This window comes from Coregonus clupeaformis, chromosome 35, assembly GCF_020615455.1.
Source record: "Coregonus clupeaformis isolate EN_2021a chromosome 35, ASM2061545v1, whole genome shotgun sequence".
NCBI classification, from domain to species: domain Eukaryota; kingdom Metazoa; phylum Chordata; class Actinopteri; order Salmoniformes; family Salmonidae; genus Coregonus; species Coregonus clupeaformis.
In genome coordinates, this window is record NC_059226.1 from 19032513 (window position 1) to 19043648 (window position 11136).

The 11136-nt window shown below is 43.3% G+C and overlaps 1 protein-coding gene across 1 annotated transcript in view; it reads right to left on the reverse strand.

Annotated features, from left to right (window-relative positions):
* LOC121550545 (caveolae-associated protein 1-like) overlaps window positions 1–5777 on the reverse strand; it is a 47549-nt gene extending 41772 nt beyond the window's left edge. Inside the window, exon 1 of the mRNA XM_041862849.2 lies at window positions 4910–5777. Coding sequence (XP_041718783.1) covers window positions 4910–5419 — 510 coding nt within the window. The 5' untranslated portion in view covers window positions 5420–5777. The remainder of the gene's footprint in view (window positions 1–4909) is intronic.
* Between the last annotated feature and the right edge of the window lie 5359 nt (window positions 5778–11136).

Sequence of the window (11136 nt, forward strand, 5' to 3'; positions counted from 1 at the left end):
AGTGTGGAAGGCTTTCCTGGAGAAGATCAGGGCCACGGCCAGCCTCACTTCCGGGTATAGGCCTCAGTCGAATGGGCAGGTGGAGCGCATGAACCAGGAGCTGGGGAGGTTTCTTCGTTGCCACTGTCAGGACCGGCAGGGTAAGTGGGCAAGGTTTCTTCCCTGGGCAGAATATGCCCAGAACTCCCTCGTTCACTCCTCCACGGGGCTCACTCCCTTCCTTCCAGTGCATCCTGGGGTACCAGCCGGCCCTGGCCCCTTGGACACCCAGCCAGACCGATGCGCCCGCTGTCGACGAGTGGTTCCACAGGGACGGACAGGTCTGGGACGCCGCCCATGTCCATCTCCAGAGGGACATTCGTCGGCAGAAGGACCAAGCCGACCGCCACAGCAGTGAGGCCCCTGTATTCCAGCCTGGGGATCGTGTCTGGCTGTCCACAAAAAACTCCTTCTCCGCCTGCCTGCAAGAAACTGAGTCACCGGTTTGTGGGGCTGTTTAAGGTCCTCCGGCAGATAAATAAGGTATCATACCGGCTGCTCCTTCCCCCTCACTACCGTGTTTCACCCACTTTTCATGTGTCTCTCCTCAGGCCGGTGGTTCCTGGTCCTCTGGCGGATGCTGTCCCCCGGGGTATGCCTCCTCCGCCCCTAGACATTGACGGGAGTCCGGCGTATGCAGTGAGGGACCTGCTGGACTCCAGGTTTCGTGGGGGACTGGGAGGGGTATGGTCCTGAGGAGAGGAGCTGGGTTCCGGCTGGGGACGTTCTGGACCCCAACCTAATTCTGGACTTCCAGCGTCGCCGCCCTGACTGGCCCGCTCCTTGTCCTTGGGGTCGTCCTCCTGGCCGGCGTCCTGGGGGGGGGGGGGTACTGTCACATCTCCTCCCGTTGCTCCCCTCTGGTGCTCTGATTCGCCGGTCTACTGAGCCACCGGTCAGCAACACCGAAATGGAAACCCAACGCACCCTAATCACCTCCAGCGCACCTGCACCTCATCATCTCATCACCACCACTATTTAGCCCTGGACTGTTCTGGATGATGTTGTGTGTGATTGTTTAGCTTCGTGTCGTTTACTCTATCTTTGTTATTTCTCTTACTTACTTACTTACTTACTTACTTGTGTCATGCACAAAGTAGATGTCCTAACCGACTTGCCAAAACTATAATTTGTTAACAAGAAATTTGTGGAGTGGTTGAAAAACAAGTTTTAATGATTCCAACCTAAGTGTATGTAAACTTCCGACTTCAACTGTATATTTACATCACTGAGAAATAAGGTGGTAAGGAATTTAGAAAAAGCAAAAGCAGAGTTCTTCCTCAGTGTGAGCAAGGAAGCAAAAGGAAATGGCAAAGACATTTGGAAACTCTCAACAAACTAACAGGGAGAGGAGCTGAAAAGTCCAAAAAACATCCTGCGTTAAAGGTTAATGGGATTCTAATTGAAGACTCCAATTTTATATCCACCACCTTTAACAATTTTTTTGTTGACTCTGTCAGGGAACTGGCTCAAAGATGTTCGACCAAGACCACAGTTCTCACTCACATGGATAATAATAAACCAATATTTAGAATTCCTGAAATCTCAGTGTCAGCAGTGGACAGTATTATTAGCTTCTTCAGGAGCTCAAGAACAAAAGATGTGTTTGGTCTGTATTCCTGAAGAGACACAAATATTATCTGATTGCCCCTATTGTACATCTAGTTAATCTGTCCATCAACTATGGAATTTTCCCCAATGCTTGGAAGTCTGCTTCAGTGATACCGGTTTTAAAATCTGGTGACCCAACACTGGTGGAAAATGACCGACCTATAAGCATTCTTCCAGTCTTATCAAAAGTAGCTGAAAGATGGGTGTCTGATCATCTGACTGATCAACTCAATCAGGGAAACTCCATACATCAAATGCAATTTGGATTCAGAACTAACCATTCTACCGAAACAGCCAATTGCTATTTTCTGGAGTACATTAAATCTAAACTGGATATAGGTGGTGAAGTCGGCACAGTCTTTTTGGATCTTAAAAAGGCCTTTGATATTGTGAATCATGAGGTCCTCCTATCCAAACTATCCTCCCTTTATGTGTCCACTGAAGCCATTAGTTGGATGTATTCCTATCTGACAAACAGAAGTCAAAGGGTTCGTCTGGGGGACACTCAGTCAGACTCTCTTTACTATAACATTGGGGTCCCACAAGGGTCAATATTAGGCCCCCTTCTGTTTACCATCCATATAAATGATCTCACACTTGCTTGCCCACAAGTTAACATGCAGATGTATGCAGATGATACAGTCCTGTATGTACACTCAAAAAACAGACAACAAGTTGTTAACAAGTTAACTGAAGCTATGGTACACATTTCTAAATGGATGACTGATTCTTGTTTGCATTTAAATATCGACAAGACTGTTTGTATGTACTTCTCTAAAAAATTAATTGATTCTTCCCAACGAGCTGTTCTTGTTAATGGGGAGAATCTGAAAGTTGTGTCTAACTTCAGGTATCTCGGCGTCATTTTGGATTCCAACTTGAAATTTAAGAAACATGTGAAGAAGGTGGTAAACACGGTCAAGTTTGGATTATCCAACTTTAGGTTTATGCAAACCTTACATTCTTCCGGAGGCCGCCAAACTATATATGCATGCTATGATCTTCTCATATCTGAGATATTGCCTCACATGCTGGTCACAAGCAGGAGCTACTATTCTGAAACCAATTGAATCACTCTACAAACAAACACTTAAGATTTTTGATAACAAACCAAACAGTTACCACCATTGTCACATCATTCACAAACATAATTTATTCAGTCTGGATAGCTTTAAGCAGTATGTAGATGCAAGCCTTGTCTTTAAGGTCCTGCATGGCCTTGCCCCTCCACCCTTATGCCGGTATATCATGCTCAAGGAAAGCACCTGCAGGATAACAAGGGCAGTAACTAGAGGGGATTGCGTTGTCTCTTTTTGACACAGCAAATTCTGTCAATCGGCCTTCTCTGTTAGAGCTACAATATACTTGAATGTAATGCCCATGGACTTGAAAAGCTGCACTGATTATTGTACTTTTACATTTAAATTGAAAACATGGCTCAAATCTATCCAAACCTGTGCACATGAGTTATCTGTGGTTCCTCATATGTAAGACAACAGTGTTTTTATTACGAAGAAGTTGTTGTTGTTAGAATTATATATTATTGGATGTAATGTATTTGTATTTTGCATTGTTTTAGTGTGTATTTGTATTGTGGCTGTGTAATTGCCCTTACCTGCCCTGGGACTATGGGTGCAAATGAGCTTTTGGCTAACCCCGGCACATTTACATGGATGTTGCATTATTGTAATATTGATGTTGATTAATGTGCATTGTCCCCTATAAATAAATATAAAATAAAATCTTATGATTTCATACCACAGGTCTGGCTGCTTTATATAGCATTAGCCACATTGGTCAACCATGAGACACTGTGGTCTGGGAAAGGTCAATGAACTCATTCCTCACCCTATGTATCATTCTTCTATCAAACTACTGCACTGGGCACAGATGTCAATTCAACGTCTATTCCACATTGGTTCAACGTAATTTTGATGTGGATACAACGTTGATTCAACCAGTATGTGCCCAGTGGGACTATAGTCTTCCAGGACAAGATGGGTATCATTACTAACTAATACACTTAACATGGATAGCCAATCTGTGCAATATAATTTCCTGTTGGTAGACAGTGTGTGTAGTTTTTCAGAAAGGTCTGAATCCTAAGTTGAGATAGATGCATGTAACTCCAATGTTGAAATCTTTGACATTGTGTTTTACAAGAAAGTATAAGTTAAACACGCATCTCAAATTATAAATTACACAATTGCATCAGCATTCGGCTCTCAAGCAAGAGCTTCCTCTCCTGTAGTCTAAATCAGTGTTTCTCAACTCCAGTCCTCGAGTACCCCCTTAAACATTTGTATTATTGCCCCAGACAAGCACACATGATTCAACTTGTCAACTAATCATCAAGCCCTCGAATGAGTTGAATCTGGTCTTTTTGTCTGGGGCTACAGCAGAAATGTGTACGGTTGGGGGTCCTCGAGGTCCGGAGCTGAGAAACACTGGTCTAAATACCTCACTGGTCTAAATAACTCACTGGTCTAAATACCTCACTGGTCTAAATACCTCACTGGTCTAAATAACTCATCAGTCATGGAAAGCCTGAGGCCTAATAGCATTGGCCAAGTATACCAGCTAGAGCATACCCGTTTAGGGTCAACTCAGCCCAGAGTGAGGAGCTACTCACTCTGGTGAGAGAATGTTAAAACTGTAACGTTATAATAAAGTTCAGAGTGTATTTCGCACCAGCTCATGATTTTCCCATGCATCACGGAGAATGCACCCAGCCCTGTGGTGGAATCTAGTGGTCCTCTACAAGGTTTTCCCACATCACATCTGAAGCAGCTACTGCAACCCACTGTTACACTCTACCATACACATGTGGCTGTGTATCCATCCTTTGATACACTCAAACACTGATACACTGCTAACACTTCCTAATAACTTTCATGGACAAGCATGACTAAACTACATATATGCTACCTTAATTTGATGACTCTGTTGCCGCAGAGAATTTTCCTGTGCAGCAGAAAATGAAAATTGTATTGTATTCAAGGTTTAAAAAGGCTTCTAAGGTTTGTAATTTACACTTTAAAAATGTCAGACTTGATTTATCCTAACTAAAAATGTATCAACCCCTACATAAATGTCCATTAATTATAATCCACATAATAATTCACATTTCCTGTTGCTGCAGGATTATTCCTGCTGTAGCAAACTGGTCAAATAAAGATAGCACACATGTATTCAGCCTGGCCTCAGAGCCTGTTGACAAACATGTATGAACACACACCTCTCAGTTTCCCACTCTCACCTGGTAGATGAGGACTTTGAAGTGCCGTCTCTTGAGCAGCTCGTTCTCATTGCTTTCCAGCTTCTTGATCTGGCCCGCCTGCTTCTCCAGGTTGGTGCGGACCATCTTCACGTTGACGCTGACCTTGCGCACCTTGTGCAGCATCTTGTCGACGGTGTTGGCCGTGCCAGTGTGGCTCTTGGACAGCTTGGCCAGCTCTCCCTGGATGCAAGACACAGATTTATCCATGTCCTGCTGTCTGGCCTCCAGCCCGTTCTGGGTCTGCTGGATCTGGTCCACCACCCCGATGATCTTGTCTAGCAGGGTCAGCACCATGACCCCGTTTACCTGCGCATCACTCTTGGTGCCTGAGGTCGTGGCCAGCACCAGGTCCACTTCTTCTGAAACGTCGTCTTCATCGCTGTCGGTGGCGGGCTGGACCGCTGCGGCCACCAGGGACACCTCCTCGTCGTCGTCAGACACCTCGGTCAGAGCCACTCGCTCCTGCTGCAAGCCTGCTGGATCCGCCATGGCTGTCAAGTCCAAACACACACCGCTCAGCTCTCACGATCACTCAGGATATAAATACACTTCCGGGAAAACTAACCTTAAGGTGCCACCCTGACCAAAAGTCAAATCCAAATACTTTTCCTTTCTATGAAGGGACACTTACTCTTCCACTTCTTTGGCGCTTTTCCTCTTCCCACTTTCTAGTCTACTTGCTGTCTTTCTTTTCCTCCTCTCTCTCTTACTCTTAGTCCTCTCAGTATTTCTCTCTCTCTCTCTCTCTCTCTCTCTCTCTCTCTCTCTCTGTGCGTCTGCCCTGGGATGCTGGCCAGCCAACGGGAGTGGAGCCTCTTACTGCTGAAGCATGTGTGCCCTGACTCAAATGACGGCACTCCCTGTGATACCACCCAGTAAACTTTTCCTTTCCTACAGCCGGCCCCCACCCCAACTCGCCCCCTGCTCCCCCTGCTCCTGGGGCTCCACCCCCTTCCCCTGCCCAGCCTGAGGGTATAAAAACCCCAAGCCCATCTCCACCCCTAGTGGCTAGGCAGAGCCTGGCAGACCCCGCCCCCATGTTAGGGACTCTTAGAGGGGAGGCAGGGGAAGGAGCCAAACATGCACACAATGGCACAAACTGGCACAGATTAAGTGCAAAGTCAAGTTTAAAGCTCCAGTCACTTGTGTAATTCATTTCATCAAATCTGTAATTTCAAATAAAATACCACATGGTTTAGTCAGAAGAGAGTTTTGGCTATACATGTTCTATAACTGGGAATAGAGCCCCACAGTGGAGGTGTCATAATACCCATAAAACCTAGCGGTCAAACAGGGAAATGGTTCCAATCGTTTTTCCAACATTCATTTTTCCCATAGGGAATTTTAGAAACCTGGCATGACGTTTTGATAACCATGTAAATCTCTCTTGGACAAGGTGACTTTTACAATATATTTGTGTCACGCCCTGGCTCTGGGGACTCTTATATGTTGAGCCAGGGTGTTAGTTTCTATGTTTAGTGTTCTATGTTCTTGTTCTAGTTCATGTGTTTCTATGTTGGCCGGGGTGGTTCCCAATCAGAGGCAGCTGTGGCTTGTTGTCTCTGATTGGGAACCATACTTAGGCAGCCTGTTTTGCACTTGTGGGATCTTGTTCCGGAGAGGTTTGTGTTTTGTTAACCTTAGGACTTCACGTATCGTTTTGTTATTGTTGAAAAGTACTCATTAAAAGATGTACGCATATCACGCTGCGCCTTGGTCCGCTTCCTGTAACGATCGTGACAATTTGGCTCTATTTATTCACAGATTTGAAAATGCTAAATAGACATCATGCTACACTACAAATCCCTGCAAGCTCCTGCATGCCATCTCTAGCTGACACCTTTGCTAACAGGTATCGTGTCTATTTAAAACTTGCACAAGACAGTTCACAGAATTGTCAATTTATTCATTGCTAGCATTAGATAGTTAATCCAGAGATTCTTACCTTTGCCTTGATTCGGCAGTCTCGTCCAGATCATCATAATATAATAATATATGCCATTTAGCAGACGCTTTTATCCAAAGCGACTTACAGTCATGTGTGTATACATTTTTACGTATGGGTGGTCCCGGGGATCAAACCCACTAGCCTGGCGTTACAAGCGCTATGCTCTACCAATTGAGCTACAGAGGATCTTTATGATAGCCACATTAGCAGCTAAATAAAAAAATAAGGATGTTTTATTTACACACACACTAATGAGACTTTTATCTGCTGTATTTGTCCAAGTGTTATTTATGTTTCTGCTGTAGGCGGTGGTAGACACACCAAACCGACCGCACCGTAATATCGTCTCCTTATAGAAATATATGGACTCTCTTTTTTGGGATCCTACATGTCTTGCATAAAGAGGAGGCAAAGGATGGTGATTTACGCTGTTGTTTAGATCTCCAGCAGAAGGCATATTTTCCTCATGGGCGCTCCACATTGTGTAGTTGTACAATGTCATTTTTCAGCAACCAATGCCAATGACAGTAAGCAAACACATTCTTGCCAGGTCAATACTAGTCAGTAACTCAACTTTACTTTTATGGCCATTCCTGTTAATGGCCATTCCAAATATAAATTTTCTTCATTACAGGGTCCGCGGTAATTTTTTTGACCAGTCACAATTAGGCAGGCCAGCAATCTCACATGTATGGGCACACCGGAGACAACCTTACTCACACAGGACAGGCCCATCTACACACTCTAGCAACAAGCTGTTGAGGGAGAAAAGGAAATCTATGAGTATCTAGTCTTCTAAGTGCACTTATTCAATTGAGGGCCACATCACAATCAAACACACTATTAGGAGTTGGTATAGTTGCCCCCAGAGCTATATATTTATAATAAATACATGGCTCTGTTTGCCCCTAAACTCTGGTTCATGGTCAGATACAGTGCCTTCAGAAAGTATTCACACCCCTTCACTTTTTCCAAATGTTGTTGTGTTACAGCCTGAATTTAAAATTGATTAAATTTAGATTTTTTTGGTCACTGGCCTACACACAATACCCATAATGCAAAGTAGGTTTATGTTTTTTGACATTTTTACAAATTAATAAAAAATGAAAAGCTGAAATGTCTTGAGTCAATAAGTATTCAACCCCTTTGTTATAGCAAGCCTAAATAAGTTCAGGAGTAAAAATGTGCTTAACAAGTCACATAATAAGTTGCATGGACAATAATAGTGTTTAACATGATTTTTGAATGACTACCTCAACATCTCTGAACCCCACACATACAATTACAGTTGAAGTCAGAAGTTTACATACACTTAGGTTGGAGTCATTAAAACTTGTTTTTTCAACCACTCCACACATTTCTTGTTAACAAACTATAGTTTTGGCAAGTTGGTTAGGACATATACTTTGTGCATGACACAAATAATTTTTCCAACAATTGTTTACAGACAGATTATTTCACTTAGAATTAACTGTATCACAATTCCAGTGGGTCAGAAGTTTACATATACTAAATTGACTGTGCCTTTAAACAGCTTGGAAAATTCCAGAAAATGATGTAATGGCTTTAGAAGCTTCTGATAGGCTAATTGACATCATTTGAGTCAATTGGAGGTGTACCTGTGGATGTATTTCAAGGCCTACCTTCAAACTCAGTGCCTCTTTGCTTGACATCATGGGAAAATCAAAAGAAATCAGCCAAGACCTCAGAAAAGTCTGGTTCATTCCTGGGAGCAATTTCCAAACGCCTGAAGGTACCACGTTCATCTGTACAAACAATAGTATGCAAGTATAAACACCATGGGACCACGCAGCCGTCATACCACTCAGGAAGGAGATGCGTTCTGTCTCCTAGAGATGAACGTACTTTGGTGCGAAAAGTGCAAATCAATCCCAGAACAACAGCGAAGGACCTTGTGAAGATGCTGGAGGAAACAGGTACAAAAGTATCCATATCCACAGTAAAACGAGTCCAATGTCGACATAACCTGAAAGGCTGCTCAGCAAGGAAGAAGCCACTGCTCCAAAACCGCCATAAAAAAGCCAGACTACGGTTTGCAACTGCACATGGGGACAAAGATCGTACTTTTTGGAGAAATGTCCTCTGGTCTGATGAAACAAAAATAGAACTGTTTGGCCATAATGACCATTGTTATGTTTGGAGGAAAAAGGGGGTTGCTTGCAAGCCGAAGAACACCATCCAAACTGTGAATCACAGGGGTGGCAGCATCATGCTGTGGGGGTGCTTTGCTGCAGGAGGGACTGGTGCACTTCACAAAATAGATGGCATCATGAAGAATGAAAATTATGTGGATATATTGAAGCAACATCTCAAGACATCAGTTTTGATGTTCGACCCAAGTTAAATAATTTAAAGGCAACGCTACCAAATACTAATTGAGTGTATGTAAACGTCTGACCCACTGGGAATGTGATGAAATAAATAAAAGCTGAAATAAATCATTCTCTCTACTATTATTCTGACATTTCACATCCTTCAAATAAAGTGGTGATCCTAACTGACCTAAGACAGGGAATCTTTACGAGGATTAAATGTCAGGAATTGTGAAAAACTGAGTTGAAATGTATTTGGCTAAGGTGTACTGTATGTAAACTTCTGACTTCAACTGTATATGTAAGGTCCCTCAACCACAAAGACCAGGGAAGTTTTCTGATGCTTTGCAAAGAAGGACACCAATTGGTAGATTGGTAATTTTAAAAAAAATAAAGCAGACATTGAATATCCCTTTGAGAATGGTGAAGTTAATAATACACCCAGTCACTACAGAGATACAGGTGTCCTTCCTAACTCAGTTTCCGGAGAGGAAGGAAACCGCTTAGGGATTTCACCATGAGGCCAATGGTGACTTTCAAACAGTTACATTGTTGAATGGCTGTGATAGGAGAAAACTGAGGATGGATCAACAACATTGTAGTTACTTCACAATACTAACCTAATTGACAGAGTGAAAAGAAGGAAGCCTGTACGGAATAAAAATATTCCAAAACATGCATCCTGTTTGCAACAAGGCACTAAAGTAATACTGCAAGACACATTTCCAAAACAATACACTTTTTGTCCTGAATACAAAGTGTTATGTTTGTGGCAAATCGCAGTCGCAAAAACCATCAAGCGCTATGATGAAACAGGCCCTGATGAGGACCGTTACAGGAATAGAAGACCCAGATTTACCTCTGCTGCAGAGGATACGTTAATTAGAGTTACCAGCCTCAGAAATTGCAGCCCAAATAAATGCTTCAACAGAGTTCAAGTAACAGACACATCTCAACATCAACTGTTCAGACGGGACTGTGTGAATCAGGCCTTCATGGTCGAATTACTGCAAAGAAACCACTACTAAAGGACACCAATAAGAAGAAGAGACCTGCTTAGGCCAAGAAACACGAACAATGGACATTAGACCGGTTTAAATGTGTCCTTTGGTCTGGAGTCCAAATTGGAGATTTTTGGTTCCAAACGCTGTGTCTTTGTGAGACGCGGTGTGGGTGAACAGATGATCTCCGCATGTGTAGTTCCCACCGTAAAGCATGGAGGAGGAGGTGTTATGGTGTGGGGGTGCTTTGCTGGTGACACTGTCTGGGATTTATTTAGAATTCATGGCACACTTAACCACTATGGCTACCACAGCATTCTGCAGTAATACGCCATCCCATCTGGTTTGGGCTTAGTGGGACTATCATTTATTTTTCAAAAGGACAATGACCCAACCCACCTCCAGGCTGTGTAAGAGCTATTTTACCAAGAAGGAGAGTGATGGAGTGCTGCATCAGATGACCTGGCCTCCACAATCCCCTGACCTCAACCCAATTGAGATGGTTTTGGATGAGTCGGACGGCAGAGTAAAGGAAAAAGCAGCCAACAAGTGCTCAGCATATGTGGGAACTCCTTCAAGACTGTTGGAAAAGCATTCCAGGTGAAGCTGGTTGAGAGAATGCCAAGAGTGTGCAAAGCTGTCATCAAGGCAAAGGGTGGCTATTTGAAGAATCTCAAATGTAAAATATATTTTGATTTGTTTAACACTTTTTGGGTTACTACATGATTCCATGTGTTATTTTATAGTTTTGATGTCTTCACTATTATTCTACAATGTAGAAAATAGTAAAAATAAAGAAAAACCCTTGAATGAGTAGGTGTGTCCAAACTTTTGACTGGTACTGTATGAGTTGAGGTGTGCGTCATCATCATCATCACCGTTCTGCATTCTCAGTCACGTGAGGAGATAGCCTCTGATTATGAA